Genomic DNA, 18,727 nt, shown 5'->3' with positions numbered 1-18,727 from the left:
TCTGTCACAAGCCACCTGGGCACTCATTTCCATCCACTGCACTCTCTTCTTCACCTCTTTTGCATGCTGCCCATTCCTTTGGATGGTTGACCCCATTAAATCTACTCATTGGATGTATAAAATAACAAACATTCACACTTAAGAATCAAGTGACGCACTAAAGCAAAAAAAAAAAAAGACACATCATTTCAGTCCTGCCTTTGGCGATGTATGCATTTAATGGATTACATAGAAAAAAACAGCATTCTTTGAAAAATATCTGGACATGAATACCAAAGATATCCATATATGTTTATATTTCTATAAGATATTTCTATTTACATGTTTGAACTAACACAACAACTAAATCAATCAATGAAAAAATAATGCTGCATTTTATTTATCCTCAAAAAAACACATTTCCACAGAAATGTGCACATTAATTTGTGTTACACATAAAAAGAAATAATACCCTTTTCCTAATTAAATATAGCAGGCTCAAAACATTTCTACAAAAAATCTTCATAAGGTAATGTTAAACTATTTAAACTATGTTAAACTAGTCCTGGGACATACTTATTTTGATATGACAGAAAAATGATAAGAGACCTCTTAATCAACAACATAATTAAATTAATGTGATAGAATACTTTTCAGCGAGTTTTGTCAATGATAAATCTTTCAAATGACTTAGGTTTAATTAATCCTGATGTTATATAGAGAGATCCGTAAAGAGGTCCCCATTTATATAACTTGTTGCAGAAATAATGAAATATGAAAAAATATGTACAAAATCAAAACTTTGAGATGAAGACAAATCAAATACACAATACTCAGTGAAGAAAATTGGAAGGAAATGTTCCTTCAACACTTCAGAGGTAAAATTTTGAGGTATGAGTGTTCATATAGCCACTGATATTGTTTGCACTGTGATATGTAAACAACCTTGTCTAACACAATCATACATGCTGTATAAGGGTTCAGTACTACAACAATTAAGAGGTCAAAATACAAAAAAAAAAGTAATACTAAATAAAATATGTACAACAGAAGTTTGCGAAATGATGTTAACACAATAAATTGGCACTTTTTTTTTACAATGTGTCTTTGGTGACATATGAAGCTGCCTGGAAGTAAGCAGCAAACACTTGGTTAAGTTTCATCAACCATTACATATTTCCAGCTATTTTAGGATTTCACTACTACCGGCCTTTTAATCGACCTCACATTCCCAAAAATATCCTTTTGATCTGAGAAAGTCATGAAAAACACATTTCACTCTTTAAATTATCCAGTACAGTTTTTACAGAAATGTTTAACGCATGGTAGAATTTACAGTGTCCATGTAATCCTGTAAAAAACTGAATATATGTTGCAGTGATTGTTACACTGATAACCTTTCCCCCCAAGAGGCCAAATAAACTTAAGAAGCATTAGTATTTAGAGGTATTTCCAAACACTAAAATTCTCTAGAATTGTTTTAATGCTGTTAAAAACTGCTTTAAAACAACATTAACATAAAATAGAACATTTGCATTGGTGGAGATCTATATATGAGCCTTCTCTTAGATTTAGATTAAGAAACTGCAGCCATCTCAATACAATACATACAGGATATTATACAAAACATATGATTCACAAAGTTCAAAATCGAGAATTAACAGATTACAATAAAGAGCAAAACATGCAGTATATAAATTTCCTATTTATAGTTTCAGGTGGGGCTACAACGATGACATAATCGATAACATCGACTTTAAAAATTCGTCGACGGTCACATTCTAGAACCACGTAAATATGTTTTTGCAACTGCAATACACTATAGGAAGCTATGGGGGCAGTGTCGCCTATATGGGCTGCCAATACGGCATTTAGTACTAACGAAGAAGAACGTAGCGCGAAAAGTAAAACAGCTGGCGTGGGGAAGAGGGGAGAAAATGCAAAAAAATGTGAAAGTTAATTGCAGACTGTGCAAAACCTTTCACGACAGCACTACTGCAGCACAAGAGCATGTCCGTCAGCACCCTGGTGCGGTGACGTTAACTCTGAACGGGTCAGTTTTAGAGAGTTACGTTAGTGCGTCGCGTTGATACCTCGTTTATGTTTATGTTAATGTTTGTGTTAGCTTGCCTGTCGGAAATTTCTCATGGAAGATGCTTGCTAAGCAAACACCATTTCAGTTGTGTTAGCTAATGAGTGAAATACGATGGTAAAAACATTAAACTGGAGTAGCAACACTCTCCCTTTTTTCTTTAACATTAATATTAGCGTTTATTTCGAATAGTAAACCTCTTCTAGATGTTATTTTGGACTGGAAAATAAAATCTTTTTGATTTAATTTGAAGCTTTATTTGAACTTACGGAGAGACGTTTTTAGTTTGCGCATTGTTTTTTTTGTTTGTTTGTTTAAATACTACTAGCACTTTAATTTGTATTGCTTTATTTTTATTTACTTCATTTTTATTCTGTCCTACTGAGTAATGTTAAAAATAAATTGGATTATTATCATATTCATATGTTTTCTGTGTCATTACTTTCATTTTCTTTGGGTAGAGGCAACAGGGTGGGCAGACTTGAAGTGAAGTTGAGAGTTATTGAAATAATTGCTGACTAATCAAAAAAAATAAAATTTGCAGATTCGTCAACTACTAAAATGTAGGTCTGCAACAATTTTGGTGTAGCTCATGTTTCAAGGTCTAATCACATCTGATAGTGAGAACATATAGCTGATACTGTTTTGACAGAAGTGTATCACAACATCATTTGATTCATAAACTTGTATGTGGTGATTATGCAGAGGTATATTTTTGTGGATATACACTTTTTTCCAATACACAGCTTTTCCTCTATAATGTAATTGGTATTACTGATCAGACGATACACTACTTTATCTATTGATTATCAGTTAACTGTAATGATTTCTCCTGGTTGACAGTGTAATTGTTTTGCTGTTGATGGCTGGTTCCTAAAACACATTTCTAAATATAATCCCTAAAAGCTGAAATACTTTACTAATTTGGGTCATAATCATATACTATACTGATTACATGCTATCAAGTCCTCTTTTGAAGAATCTGGTGCTAATTTTCCAAATTGTTCTTCTAATTTCAAAAAATTGATCAAATGCCACTACTTGATAATGTAACTTATTTTCAATGTGGAAAGATTCATCTTGGTGAAGATGCCTCTTTGTCTGTCTTGCCTTCATAGTTACCCTACATGATGCTGTCTCCTTGCACCACAGGGTAGCAAGTGAAGAACTATTTTTAAATCATCTTTCAAGATCTACAAAGTAATGTGTGTTGGAAAATAGAATTATTGTGTTCCCAGTGTACCTTTTAACAAAATGCCTCTAAACAGCTTTTACACTAATCATGCTAGAGTAAAAATAAGACTGCAACCTCATTGCAACTAGAAAGGAATGGTAATTACCTGGTGATCACACAGATTTTTTTTTTACTGTTGAAAACCAATTGCAAGTACTTGTGGTAACTAAGTGGCTGCTCAGAGGTTCAGCACTCAACCTCTCGGTGCTTGCAGTTTGCCTGGTGGGAGGAAATCTGTCACCAAACAACCATTGTCGGACTCTAACTGCTATTACTCTCACGGATTGCAGAAGGTTTGCAAATAATTGTTATCTGATTTATAAATGCAGACACACTGACAACATATCATAATCAGTTTGAGTCAGTCTGCACTGATGAGACACAAATCAGTTTCTTTGCAAAAGAGGACTAAACCCAACTGGTTCTAGTCTTGTTATGTTCCTATATAACAGCAAGGTTGACAAGCACCTATGTCATTTCGCAATTAAATTGCAGCAGCTACATCACAATTTCTGTTTCAAATCTACGAGCTTCTGGCTTGACTCTGAATGTAAGTAGTTTGTGTAAAAATCTGTTTAATGTAGACAGCAACAGATTTATCACAGTTAATTACCATATTCTCGCAGACAAATTGCATGTAATTGCCAGCTTGACCTCCTCCAACCTGATAGCAAACTGACTCCATCTTATTGCCATTTACGGCTATTGGCTGCAAGTGGTTGCAGACCTGGTGCCTGTCTCTGAAGCAACAAATTCAAACTTGAACTTATTCACGCGTTCGTTGTACACAGTTGCAGTAATCTTGGTCATTCTGCAGTCATTGTTTCCCCGTGTGTGATTGTAGCACAAAGACAAATTCGTGTTACGCTGGTTCCTTCTTATGTATTATAACATACATACTTTTGAACATACATACAGTTTTTGATAGGTAGCTGAGAGCAAGTTCACAAGTAGTTCACTTATGCAGGCTTGTCTCTCTGTTTTATATTCACTGCAGTGATGGTTGCGTCTTATTTCTGCGTCAGGACATGACTGATAAACCTCTTCTGATCTGTGGATAATGATGGTGAAAGCTTCTTTGGATTCCACTCTCTGAATGAAGGTGAGCAGTAGAGTGATGTGGAGAAAAACCTGCGGGGGTGAATGAAATGGAAAATGTTCAGGGATGACAAACACTCTGAGGGTGTTTATGTTTGTTATCTGTAATAAAATGTAATATGTATAAGAAATTAAGGGCAGACTACTGATCAGTCTCACCTCTCTGCGATGCTACCCTGACACCCAGTTGTGTGTGGTCGTCTTCACCCTCTGGGAAAACCCATGAGGCCCAGCTGCTGGATCAAAATTAAAGTCCAGCCCCCCACCATCCATGAGTGTGTCATGGAGGACGGACTCCAAGTCACATTCAAACCTTTCAGTAGGCACACTGTCCAGATCACTGGGTAGGTGCTCTTGATGATGATGACTGTGTGGGTGTACAGAGTTGAGTTCTCTGTAGCTGTTGCTGCTGCCGTAGGTCACTGAGGCATCATTAGTGTGTGGAGGGAGTCCGAGGGGGAGCTGCATGCACGTCCTTGGACCAGCCATTCGAAGAGAGGGCCCTGAATGGCTAGTCAGGCGTATCATGTTACAGCTATTCAAGTCTTGTGAGGCAGCTGGACCCTGGCTATGCAGAGTATGTGGATTTACACGAGGAAGTGGGTGACTCTGAGAGGGATTCATCATTTTTACTCCATTATGACCACCCACATGGCTTTGGCTGCTATAAGTAGGTATTGGACAACTTGCCCTCCCAACTTCAGAGTGCATCATGTCCCTTCTGGTGTCTGGTTCTCCTGTCAGCAGCCCAGAAGGGAAGATATACTGGTTCTCGTAAGCCCCAAAGCTGGGCTTAGTCTCTGGAAGTGTCTGCATAGGAGCAGGGGACAGGGAGTGCATTCTCACCTGACTATACAAGCACTTCTGGTAGTCTTGCTGCTGGTGTGGGGTCAGTCCAGTGGAGTTATAGGGGCTACTCTGAAGCATGCCGGCGTTTGAGGAGCGCGGGGAGTGTGAGGAGTCAGAGCTGAGCTGGGAGGGTTTAGGAGACAGCAAGTTAAGGTTATCCAGCAGATCCATGACCTTTTCTGAGCGATGCTGGCCCATGGATCCAGACACCTCAGACAGGCTGGGCAGGGTAGAGGTTATCTTAGCACCAGCAACTCCAGGATACATTATGTGGCCATCGGACTCGCCCACATCATCCTGTTCAGAAGGGAAAGGTGAACGGCGACCACTCAGAGTACTGGCATCAGAGCTGGTACGCGTCCTAAAGGTTTTCCAGTTGTCAAAATCTTCGTTGCTGTGGGAGTTTGGACTTCCAAGCCAGGTAGAGTACTGGGAACTGGGGCTGCCTGCTCCTCCTTCAAGCCCTTCCTGTAGAGCCATCTAGAGATAGTAGAACACAAGAACACTGAGTACATGTAATCTAGATTCAACAGAATTAAAAAAAAAACCAAACATTTGGCTGAAATATCTATGAAGGTTCAGTTCAGGAGCAGAGACCTTTTTCTTTGCGGCTCTTCCTCTACTCTTGACAAACTTATTGCTGTTGTCCATGGAGGTAGCTCTGCGTCGAGGTGACTTTCCATTCTTTCCTCCCTCTGGGTTCAGCATCCACCAGGAGCTTTTTCCTGTTCCCTCGTTCTGTATGCGCACAAAGCGACTGTGCAGGGACAGGTTGTGTCTGATGGAGTTCTGAATGGGAGAAAAGTGATTCATTTGTAAGTTTTCCCTCACACAAATATCATGGTCAGTTTAATAAATCAGTGCCTGTCACTGAATATGATACTGAACAAAATAAAGTATCGTCAGCAACATAACTTAAGAGACTCTTTTCTCCAGAAATACAGGACCTATTCAATGAAAGAGGGAAGCGGTGATAAATGTTGGACACAAGTGTGACAAAGATAGATGACAATTCATATTACACTATAGTATAATAGTGCAAAATTTGACCAAAGAAACATTTCTCGTTAGTTTCTTCACTCGGTCTGCTTTTTTTTTTTTTCCTTACATTTTTCCTGTTTTCTGAATACATTCTGACTTTTACGTTGTATTCATCAGTTTTTCTCATGCTTTAACTGCTTGTATTGTTTTGAAGGCCCATGAGAGAGCTTACTAGGGTGTCCATCTTTCCTCACTGCGGACTATAATCATGTTTCCTGTGATTTCCACTGACTTTAATCAGCGCAGCCCAGCAGCAGCAACAACAACACCGTTCGCTTTGGATCCAAAGTGAAAAACAACAGTGAAAAAACGAGAAAAACAACAACAAAAAACAGGGTAATTTGGAAGACACGTTACAGAAAAAAAACCATCACTGCTTAATCTTGCCTGTGCCCATCATCGAAAATTACACCTCTGAAAGAGCTCATTGAGATCACTGAGCTGCTCTCTTTTTTTGTATGTGGTCAAATTTGTCCTCGTCCAAATATGCACACACCTAAAGCCTTATTCAGTAGATTTTTAATGCCATGTTATGTATCCCAAAAAGGATGCAGTAGACTCCTCCTGTGGTAATGCTCTCAGGAAGAAAACCAGTGTCGGTCGGGAGGTCATGAAGACAGTTAGACATGGCACAGACACACTGTACAGACTGGTCTTTCTGTGACACTAATATGCAACTTGCTGAGCTTGATGGGGGGGGACAATGAAAGACTAAAGTGTAACACAATACGTGCAAGTATGGAATTTCCCCCTAAACACCCATGTGAATAAGAAAGCAGCTCCCTGCAGTTATTAAACCCAGATGTTCCCAACCGCAGGATTCAGCAGGGATATACAAAGCACTGAGATAAAGATGTTCTCATCCAAAACAATAGATGGATTGTCTCAGTGTGTCTCTGACATTTTGGGGTTAAAGTTAAGCTTCTGGCAGGAATATGACTTCTAATCTATAAAACTACTCTCAGTGAAAGTATTATTTCAAAGTGGAAATTATCAAAGTAGATTCAAGGAATAAAACCAGAAAAAACTGCAAAATTGGAACAACTTTGACGCTTTTCAAGTATTCTTTTTTGTGCCGTCGTCATAAGAAGGTGCTGAAAGATGAGTTCAACCTCAAACTGTAAACTGACAGAGTGAAAACAGAGAGCGGTACACAAGTTAGATTTTTTTTTGTTTTGTTAAACAGAAACTAAGAGGAGGTCACAGAGTTCGAAGCTAAGTTGGGGAGGGCGACACTGTAGGATGTTATTGCCGGCAGTGAACTCAATGAGTGAACTCAATGAGTTCACTGTGTGCTAAACACGAGCTGCTCATACGAGCTGACGGGGACATGCAAACAGGTTGGATGGCAAAGGAAGAGCGAGGAGGAGAATCATCAGATGTGACACGCTGGGTAAGACCCGCTTCGTGAGACTCACCAAAACAGCTTCTTTGGACTGCACCCCACCACCAAAACCAGACTCCTCCCTTCTCCTCCAGTGACTTTTAAATGAGGCTTCCTGTGTCAGAGGACATCCTGCACATGTAGACTGAAGAGACCTGAGGTTGTATGGTTTCAAAATGCAATTCAATCATTGCATTTTATGCTCATTTGATTTACGACCCTTTTCTCCCCATTTTCCTTTTTTTAAATGATCTCCTGTAACTAAAGACAGGACCGGACATCTTAGCAGTGTGCTGCACAGACTCAAGCCTGCAAACCAACATTTATTTCACTAACCAAATGTGAAGTCTCGCTCACGCATGGCAGAGATCACTGTTGATATGCAAATCTCTACAGCCTTTGATTAGCACCTACTACAGATTGTGCACTGCAAGGCAGTGCTGTGGAAAGGGAAATTTTCTTCTCTGCCTTATCTTTGACAAACCTCAACTCAACTCAAAGACAACAAAAATTCCCCTTCCTTTTTAGTTCAGGAGGTGCCCCACTCAATCATTATTTCTTTGAAAGAGCCGCCTAAGGTCCAGTCTTTTTTTTTTTCTGTTGTGTTACGGCATATTTTGTAGTAGTAAAATGTGTGCTTTTGTGGTTGCAAAACATTTCATGAGAAATCTATTTTTTCCTCCGCTGACCTGCTTTGGCAACCAGGGTAGTGACGAGGTCCAGATTAAAGAGAAACTTAAGTGACATAAATGTTTAAGAGCAAAGATCCTCTTAGAGAAGTGATGCCACACAAGTCTGCAGAAGAGTATTACAAAGAAATCTGCAACATTTTCTGCTCTACACTTGAGGACATTTAGTAGTGCTGCCCCTGAAACAAACCGGTGCAGCACGGAAGAGACATTAGACAGCTTATGCAAGAAATCCTGAAATCAGGAAAGACTGAGTTGGGACAAAATCTACTTTCAGTTCGTCCTCAGAAATGGGTCATTAGGCTTCCCACATGAAAGGAGAAAACAGCACCTGCCACAACTCAGGTGAGATACCCGGTAGAACACCTGAGCTGGAGTAAGGAGAGTCATCCATCACCATCATCCATAATGCAGCATGAAATGACTCCTCCTACTGGACTTCAAAACAATCTAATTGACGCAGCTGCTGTTTCTTGTGTAGTGAAGCATGAGGCTTGCAGTAACGGTCGCAGGGTAAGTAAACAAACAGGGCTCGGTTGCAAGAACAGGTGCGGCCTCAGTGAAAGTGGCCTCAGTTGCAATTGGTCTATGCATTTTACATACAGCGCCAGCTACAACCACAGACAGGACAGAGGATCTCCCAGGAGGCTGACTGCTGGAGACCAGCTGCTTCTCAAATCAGTAACTTGGTTTTTATCTCAATGATGAAAGCTTACATGTAGTTAGTGATGGGGAGGGGGGAAGGGAGAATGACCTTGTCTTCCCATCAGTAAATTTCCCAGGCAGGAGAACGTGAGAAAATATAAATATAATTTTTTTCTTTGAAGGCTTTAAAAGTTAAAGTGTACTGTGACTTTTGATGCTAAATGTTAGCTTAGGTTTTCAACCTTTAGATATTGCAACCCTGTAGATAAGCATTTGTGTTTGTATTTGTGCCACTGCTATATTTTTTCATTATCTTTTACACAGTTAGCAGCAAAACCTATAAATGGAAAATAGTGCAGTTTTTTGCTCATCGCTGACAGTTATTCAGTCCTTCTCATTGGATTGCTTGATTTCCCAGTAAGAGAGCCAAGAGGTACTGTCCTAATCTTTGCTAACATTCGCTAACGCTAGCCACGATAAGCTGCAAAAATGCCCAGGTAAATAATGGTGCAATTTGTTGCTCACAAATTCAACTGTTTTTATATATTCAACCAAATATAAATGCTGTTAGTCACACCTGTTCAACTGCTCATTAATGCGACTGACTAAGCAGCTAATCAAATGGCCACAACTCAATGCATTTAGTGATGTCGATATGGTCAAGATGACCAGCTGAGTCTAAACTGAGCATGGGGAAGAAAGCTGATTTAAGTGATTTAGTAAAATTGTATGGCTGTTTGTACGAGACAGGCTGGTCGAAGTGATTTATAAAATGCTGCTCTGCTGGGATTTTCCCACACAACCATTTCTTGGGTTTACAGAGAATGGTCAGAGAAAGAGAAAATATTCACTGAGCAGCAGAAAAAAGGCCAGCTTGCTTTGATCTGATCGAAAGGGAATAGTAGCTCCAATGATTTTTCGCTACAATCAAGGTATGCAGAACAGCATCTCTAAATGGACAACAGTGAACCTTGAAGAAGACAGGCTATAGCAGCAGAAGACCACATCAGAAACCACTCCTTTCAGCTAAGAACAGGAGTCTGAAGCTATAGTTGTTATAGAGTAGTTATAGAGGTTGAGCAAAATTGAACAACAGAAGATTGAAAAAACATTGCCTGGTCTGATGTGTCTCAGTTTTTGGATGATTTGGTCAGAATTTAAGATAAACAACATTAAAACTTTTAAAATTTTGTATGATGGATTATGTAGAAAAAGTAGAATTGGGCTGAAAGATCTATCGCTTTATCACCTATTCAGGTTGTAAATCGTGTTTTTAAAAAACACGTAACTAAGTAATTAATTACTTTTGAAAATAAGTAATCAGTAAAGTAACTGGATTACTTTTTGGGGGAAGTAATCAGTAGGACTAGAAAGAGAGAGCATATTTCTCCTGTTTTGGCTTCCATTCATTGGCTTCCTGTTAAATCCAGAATTGAATTCAAAATCCTGCTCCTCACATACAAGGTCTTAAATAATCAGGCCCCATCTTATCTTAATGACCTTGTAGTACCATATCACCCTATTAGAGCACTTTGCTCTCGCTCTGCAGGCCTACTTGTTGTTCCTAGAGTATTTAAAAGTAGAATGGGAGGGAGAGCCTTCAGTTTTCAGGCCCCTCTTCTGTGGAACCAGCTTCCAGTTTGGATTCAGGAGACAGACACTATCTCTACTTTTAAGATTAGGCTTAAAACTTTCCTTTTTGCTAAAGCATATAGTTAGGGCTGGACCAGGTGACCCTGAATCCTCCCTTAGTTATGCTGCAATAGACATAGGTTGCCGGGGATGCCCATGATGCATTGAGTTTTTCCTTTCCAGTCACCTTTCTCACTCACTATGTATTAACAGACCTCTCTGCATTGAATCATATCTGTTATTAACCTCTGTCTCTCTTCCACAGCATGTCTTTTATCCTGTCTTCCTTCTCTCACCCCAACCGGTCGCAGCAGATGGCCGCCCCTCCCTGAGCCTGGTTCTGCCGGAGGTTTCTTCCTGTTAAAAGGGAGTTTTTCCTTCCCACTGTTGCCAAAGTGCTGCTCATAGGGGGTCATATGATTGTTGGGTTGTTTTTCTCTGTATCTATGAAGCGCCTTGAGGCGACTTATGTTGTGATTTGGCGCTATATAAATAAAATTGAATTGAATTGAATTAATTAGTTACTGATTACTTTTTTCAAGTAACTTGACCAACACTGGTTATACCAGCAGAAGCTCAGCTGTTCTCAGATAACCTACACAGTCACAAGACAGCAATCCACTGGAGCACCTTTGAATTGTGGTAAGATGGGAGTGTCGCATTATGGATGTGCAGCAATTGTGTGATGCTGACATGTCAATATGAACCAAAATCTCTAAAGAAATGTTTTCAACAGCTTGTTAAATCTATTCTATAAAAAGCTTGAAGGCAAAAGGGAGGGGATCAGCATAAGGTGTACCTCGTGTTTTTGTCTTTTTAAGGCATACATTTCAACATTTTACTGACCTCAGTGATAGATTCCGCTGCACTCAAACAAAGTGCTTGTGCTGTGTCTGCCAAAAGGTTTTCAAACAAAGTTGTAGAGAATGAGGAAACTGGAAGAACAATTGTCTATTAATCAAGATCACATTAGCAGGGAAATTAGGAAGTGTGCTAATCTATGTAGCTGCCAGTGACTACAAAGAGCTCAGCAAAGCCATTTTACTGCTGTCAAACTTAATTTCAAAGCAGGATTTTAGGTAATACAGGCTAAAAGGTTAAGTTACTGGAAAATGTATTTGATACTGCTTGACTTCATGAGCATGGCCAACACCCTGCTTCTTTAATTTACATTAAAATCCAGACTTGACTAAATCGGAGTGATTTTCTGCTAACATGTAACTACCACTACAAAGCAGTTATCTGGTAGAAATAAGAGAATAGGAAAAACGAGCACTTGCAGAGATTACGGTCTTCCTGTGCTGCCTTCCTGTGCACCCCTCCCCCTTTCTCTTATGACCTATGATGCACAAAGCTGTGAGCATAGGGCCTGGGTTTGCTTTAACAAGGCGGCAAAAAGGTGAGAAAGCCTGCAGAAGAAGAAGAGCATGCGAGCCTGGTGCAGAGAGTGCAACTCTTTACAGCTCCACATACAGTATGCAGACTACTTAATTAACAGTGAGCATCAAAGGAAGTGACCTGTTTCTGCAATGGCATCATGAAGACGAATGGAGAGATCTGCAATTCAATAATTTAAGCACAAACACTGCACTTCAATCATATTTGAATATTCAGAAATAACAAGACTATCTCAGCCAATTATTGTGAATGAACCGCATTCTTTGCACACTTCATCGGGTGAAAAGGTCACCTTTTTAAAAAAATGTATTTCTGTCATCCTCTGACCCCGTCTTTTGTATTTTGCATAATGGATTAGAGGCCAAGTACATTTTGTGAACATAATATATTTGGAGCTGATTATTATCCTGCACAAGCTGGAGGACAATGCAAAGATCCACATGCCACAGATTCCAGCGGCTCACACATGTAGACAGCAGACAGTACACAGGCCTCAGCCCCCAGCAAACCAGTCAGCTGATTGCTCCCCTCCTTCCCTTAAGCTATGGCCGTTCCTCTTGGAAAGCCCCTGCCTCAAGCCTCCTTTTCTTCATGGGGTTACTTGAAGCTTTTAGTGGGCCTCTTAAGTTTGAGGCAGACATCCCTTTTTAACCTTGTGATCCCGAGACAAATAGCTGGCAGTTACTCTTTTTTTCTCTCTCTTGCTTCTTTTAATAGTTGCTACCAGTTTTCAGGTCAGTGTCCTTAACAAAGTTCACAAGGCAACAATGAAACAAAGGTTGATTAATAAATTAGATGATCCATTAGCATCTAATGCAGTGAATGCTCCTTGTTGTGATTGTGTTTGTTTTCGTGCAGCCCACATAGAGTCATGTGAAAAAGAAAGTAAAACTAAGTACACCCCACAAACATTAGTAGATTGTGGAACCAGCTTTGGCAGCAATAACTGGAAGTAAAAATTTCTGTATGACTTTGTCAGTCTTCTCACCTCACTGTGGAGAATTTCTGGCTCACTCTTCTTTACAGTGTTGCTTCAGTTCTTTCAGGTTTGCGGTCATTTGTTTATGCACAGCACTATTAATATATCACCACAGAATGTTAGTCAGGTTGAGGTCTGGACTTTAACTGGGACATTACAACATCTTGATTCTTACCTTTTTTTCTTTAGTCACTCTATTGTAGATTTGCCGCTGTGCTTGGGATCATAGTACTGTTTCAGAACCCACTGTCAGACAGACACCCTCACGTTTGACCTCAGAATACTTGGTATACAGAGAACTTTGTGGTCAACTTCATGACTACAATGTGCCTAGGCACCGTGGCTGCAAAACTAGTCCAAATCATCACCCCTCCACCACCGTGCTTGACAGTTCGTATGAGGTGTTTGTGCTGGTATGCTGTGTTTGGTTTTTGCCACATGTGGTACTGCATTATGGCCAAACATGTCCACTTTGGTCTCCTCTGTCCTAAGGACTTTATTCCAAAAGTCTTGTGGTTTAATCAGATGCAACTTTGCAAAACTAAGGTATGTTGCTATTTTCATTTTACAGAGAAGAGGCTTTTTCTGTCGAGAGTTTTAACATTTAACATTCTAACTGAGGCCTGTAGAGTCTGAGATGTAGCTCTGGGTTTTGAGCAATTTCTCTGAGCATTGCACAGTCTGATCTTGGTGTGAATTTGCTGGGACGTCCACTCCTGACATGCTATAAACACCTGAATGCAAATAGCAAACTGTCAGAGCAACTGCTTTTACAGAAGTGCTCACAGTTGCTGATGCTCAGTTAGTCAAATTCACTGATTATCAGAACCTGGCTGCTACTTTTCCTCCTGATTCCTATGAAAGCAGTATTGGGTTGTTTTAAGCAGCAGGTGAAAGTTTCTACTCAGTTTCACTTACAAAGGATGTTGTTTGCAGTTCCAGGTTTCATATCTCAGTGTTTAGCAACATTTTAATCTTTAATGTTTGTATATGAAGAAATAATATTTGGGGCCATCAGGGATGTTTTTTCTTAACTGCAGAACTGTGAATGCCCGCTGACCACAGCATTTCCATCCAATAGTTCAATAAACATTTCACTCAAAACCACAAATGTAAACCTCCTGTTATCACTCACAGAGTCAAATCTCTCATAGCAACCCATCCAGTAGATTCTGTCGTGGACAAAACCAACCAATGTTTGTTCTGGATGAAAATTTCCATTTCTTTTTGTTTTAATCTCTACAATAAATGTAAAAAGGTTTTACTACACAGACATTTTTGTGGCCTTACTATGTGATCCACTAATGGAGAATATTACAAACTTGGTTAAAAACTGAAGCCAGTGGGGAAGAGATTTAAATTTATAATGTCTAAAAAAATGTCTTAAATTAACGTGGCTCTAGCTTTTCATTCAGGACAGTTCTAGTCACAGAAGCTGGAAAAAGGAGATCCACTACTCAAACTGGGAAACAAATCGAACAAATCTTGTTATAGCACTCAAGCAAGTGTATGGGTCACCGCAAAACCTGCCAAGAACTTTGGTTTGGGTTTTGCCATCACTCCAGTCCCGCTATTGGCTCTTATCGGCTGTAAGTTGAGGGACGATGACCTTTACCACTGTGCCATTTGGCTCATCCTGAAACCTTCAGTCTTGTTTGTCACTGGTTTCCAGAATGGTCATATGCATACATCAGGCGTGAGACAGGCAAATCAACACATTGCAGATCTGTAGGCTTGGTGACCTTTTGACCCCTGCGCTAGATAACATAGTGCGATAAACCTCTTCACAGGAGACAGTCACTAGACTCAACTCTGCAGGCTATCACCAAAGCAACCCAACGAAATATTCTTTCATTTGCAGGGCAATGTTTTCAAAAACTTCAAAAAACGGAGGGGGGGAAACGCTTTTTTGTAATCAACATGTTTTTGGGTGACACCTCGGAACTTCAGCGGCAGTTAAACTCAAGAGCGTCACTTCCTGTTCCATTATCTAATGTCACAGTTCATTGAGAAAAACAGTGGCACTGCCAGTAAAACGCTAAAAGTACGTTGCAAGCTGTTCACTGCTACTCACAGACCCACCAGTATCCCAGGGGAAACCAGTCCTCCCCGAGTTAACGGAGGGGCCCTCTGTTGTCCCAAAGGCATCATGATCACTGAGCTGCCACACAATATTTAGAGGGGAAACCAAAAGAATCTCCATGACATACAGTAGACAGAAAGCTGCTGAGGCAGTGCCTTTCCCCTTGCCCTGCGCTCCACCTATCTATACTTTTTTAGGTGTACTGCTACAATCAAGCGCAATGCCCTCCACCCACTATTAGATCCCTGGCTTATCTTTGTGCATCACTACAGCAAGAGACGAAACTGCTTTGTTAATAAAAATGTCAAAAAGCACAATCATAACAAGTAGACCAGCAATTACGTTTTTAAGTGGCACAAATGTTGAAATGATATAAAAGTGATTTTGCATAGACTTGGATTCACACAAATGCTGTGTATATGATCTCTTATTGATTCATCCTCTTTTTTCCCCCCTGCCCTGACCCTCATGTTTTGCAGGGTGGGGATGTTAACACATGGCACTGTTTTCCATCCACCGGGCAGGAAATGCATCATAGTTCATTGTGGGGGAACCGCCGTGTTTTTTTAACAGGAAAGTGTAAAAATAACTATAAGCCAGCAGTTCCAAGGCCTGGTGGGCATGCCAGCATTCAGGAATGGCGAGGCTGAAGCAAAGATGTGTTGATTATACGTAAAATATGTGAATGATCATGAGCTTTTGCTCTTGATAGAGAACTGAGAAGCGTTCGCTGCCTCGCTGAAGGGTAACAGAACCTTTCTCTTTGTTCTTTCTCTTTATCTCTATGACTAAGGAAGGGAAAGACATTCTTCATAAAGACAAAGTGCACCAATACAATTATTTATCTCCCGAATTTGTGTCTTAAAGACCACCCCCCCCCCCCCCAAACAAAAAAAGCAAAGGCCTTTAGTAAAAGAAATCTCAAGGTCCTATTGAACAAGCACAAACCCTGTGAGCAGAAACCCAAAGAGAGAGAGAGAGAGCAGAAGAAAGAGATAGGATGAAGAGCAGCGATCCCTTTCTCCAGGCCGTAGCATCCGCTAAGGAAACTCTAGAAGACAGGGACACAAAGATATGAGCACACAACTCAGGAATGGAGGATGTTTGACGTAGTTCCCAGCATCCCCTTCTGCCAGTCCCTTCCCCTCGAAAACACTCCCCAGCACTGATTGAGCTGTTTATGTAGCTTCCAGTTATTTCAAACAAAAACAGGCCGATTCGTCAGTGCCTGTACATTCAAGAGTGTGCAGATTTTTAAAAGAAGTAGGTTTAACAAAGTCTGTATATATAATAATCTGTGACAAAGCTTTTCAAGTAGGGTGGTGGTGGGGGGTTAAAACAATGGGAGCTATATATGACTGAGGTTTCCCAAAGGCATTTCCTGACAACTTTCAAATCACCTCTCAAGAGAATGCAGGGGGTTACAGAAAAGGCTGCGACACTGAAAACTCAAGCAGAATACGTTTTGTTGGGCGTGTGCGGGCTTTAATTGGCGTCTTCTGTTGGTCCACCTTTGGCTTTGTCTGCGGGCTTCTGTCCATCACGAGTGGAGTGACATCCTCACTGGCCGGATCAGCATGTTTGTGCAGGCATTAGGCAAATGTTTTCACAGCTCGTCCCCTGTACTTAATATTTCCAGGTCTGCACATTCAAATTGCAGTTTTCAGGGAGGTAGCAGGGTTTCCATGACTGTGGAAATGCTGCGCAAGTCAATGTGTTTTGTGATAATACAGGTTGGCTCCCACATAGGTGTGTTTGCGGGTGGGGGTGGGGGAATCCACAGAGCATACCTACACATCTTTATCCTCAGTCAAAACCCAATTTCACATCGCTCAGTCAGGTGTTTTTCTCAAACAAACCTGAAGTTTGTTTCTGCTTTATATAGAGAAAAGCAGTCTTGGTGGCATCTATGGGATGTTTACAGTCAGACCAGCTGGTTTGTCCTCTGCTGCTTTAGAGCTGCATGTGTCCTCAGTGACAAAGCAGAGAGGCATGTGCTACCACTGACAGAGGAAACCACTCCAAAACTTCAAAGGTTACTCAGAAGCCAGAAGTCAGCAGCCCCTCTAAAAGCTAACCACCATCGGACAGGTTTGAAATCCCACCATGGTGTTAAAAGAGAAAAGGAATGGGTTACTCCTGTTATTACTTAACTGCTAATAAATCCTGAATTAAAAGTTATAATCATATTTAAAAAATGTGATGGGTTGCTTTGCATAGCACAAATGTGAGTGCTGAGTGAATATACTAAACCAAATGCGTTGCACTATGTGCACACAGTGAAAGTGAATACTGTCACTTTCCTGAAGCAAACCAAGTTTTCTAGATAAAATAAAATCACAGGTTTAAGAATTTAAGGTGTAAATATCCTGCCACGACGTCTCTAAATGCGAGTGAAACAGGGCTGGGTTTTTTTTTTTTTTTTTTTTAACTACAAAGGCAATTAATTGCACATCAAACCTTTGCATTTCCTGCTCAGCAGATTGTGCAAAACGCCTTACAGTGGCAATCGGTGCAATAAGACGCTAATGAGGATGTGGCCTTGATATGTTTTGTGCAAGTTTCCACTGTCTGCATATAAAGTCTAGCACGTTCAAATGTCACTCCCTAACTTTTCTTGGTATCATGATTTTGTCCAGCTTTGCTGCTGGCGGCTCTTTTTTCATTGGTGCTGCTTGCTGTGCTGTGGTGGTAAAGATGGTTACAGCGCATATATGCATCTCAGCTCACGCGCACACATCCTACTGACAGCGAATGTTCACGTGCACGCACACACTCACCTTCCAGCCCGCGGAGCTGGTGCTGTCTCCTTTGTCTTTGAAGTAAGGCACGCTCTTAACCATCCAGTCGTAAATCTGAGAAAGGGTCAGCCGCTTCTCAGGTGAGCTGTCTATGGCTTTGGTGATCAGGTCTGCGTAGGACATGTTCCCCCAGGCGTTTCGCCGGGACGAGCTGCTCTTCCTTTGCCCGGGTCCACCCAAAGGTGGGACCCCAGGATTTGGCACCTGTTGCTGGGACGACAGCTGTGGACCCGGGACCTGGTGCTGCTGTTGGAGCTGATGATGATGGTGTTGATGATGATGTTGGTGGGGGTAATGATGCACACAGTTGCTATCCCGGCACTGAAAAGCATTGCAAAGCGGCTTCTGCTCTGAGTATTCTTTATAGTCCTCCTCCACCAGGTCGAGGTTTCTGATGAACTCGGCGTTTGCTGCTGGCTCCTGCTGCACAGACGGTGCTGGGGAGGATGTGTTGGAGCTGGCCGGGTCGATGAGCTCCGGCCGGGGCAGCGGCCAGGTGCAGGACCGCGGGCGAGAGAGAGGCTCGAAGTCCGGGTCTATATCGCCCGCCTGCGGCTGTTGTGGCAGTAACTCAGCCATGTCAGGGTAACACCGATCCTCTGTCACATAGATGTTCACTTAAAAAGAATTCGCCAAATTGTTAGTAAAAAATATAAAACGGTGACATAAACATCGAGAGGCTAATAATGAGTCATCAAGACCGAAAACAAACCCTAAAAGAGAAAGAGTCGTTTGTAATGTAAAATAAAGAGATATCTAAAACTGAAGTTCACACCATACTGTGTCAGTTAGCAGCAACTCTCAAGTCTGCCGCTCTAACAAG

The 18,727-nt window shown here is 41.0% G+C and overlaps 1 protein-coding gene across 1 annotated transcript; it reads right to left on the bottom strand.

Annotated features, from left to right (window-relative positions):
- Positions 1-199: 199 nt before the first annotated feature.
- On the bottom strand, positions 200-18,712 carry LOC146660481 (forkhead box protein O1-A-like). Its single transcript, XM_085420366.1, has 4 exons — positions 17,884-18,712; positions 5,850-6,041; positions 4,563-5,732; positions 200-4,436 (listed from the first exon to the last, which is right to left on the bottom strand). Exons 1-3 carry the CDS (start codon positions 18,481-18,483, stop codon positions 4,575-4,577), a joined length of 1,950 nt encoding a protein of 649 aa, XP_085276492.1. The 5' UTR covers positions 18,484-18,712; the 3' UTR covers positions 200-4,436; positions 4,563-4,574.
- Positions 18,713-18,727: the final 15 nt, after the last annotated feature.

This window comes from Rhamphochromis longiceps, linkage group LG10 (genome assembly GCF_057381845.1).
Source record: "Rhamphochromis longiceps isolate RC_006_pf linkage group LG10, R_longiceps_female_GT1.1, whole genome shotgun sequence".
NCBI classification, from domain to species: Eukaryota; Metazoa; Chordata; class Actinopteri; order Cichliformes; family Cichlidae; genus Rhamphochromis; species Rhamphochromis longiceps.
This window is presented reverse-complemented; position numbering and strand designations above follow the sequence as displayed.

Bases quoted from the DNA above. Each gene is read 5' to 3' on its own strand.
- LOC146660481 (XM_085420366.1), bottom strand. From the start codon at position 18,483: ATGGCTGAGTTACTGCCACAACAGCCGCAGGCGGGCGATATAGACCCG. The intron at 6,042-17,883 runs GTGAGTGTGTGC...TCTCCCATTCAG, and splicing joins CCAGCTCCGCGGGCTGGAAG to AACTCCATCAGACACAACCT. The intron at 5,733-5,849 runs GTCTCTGCTCCT...TACTATCTCTAG, and splicing joins GAAGAGCCGCAAAGAAAAAG to ATGGCTCTACAGGAAGGGCT.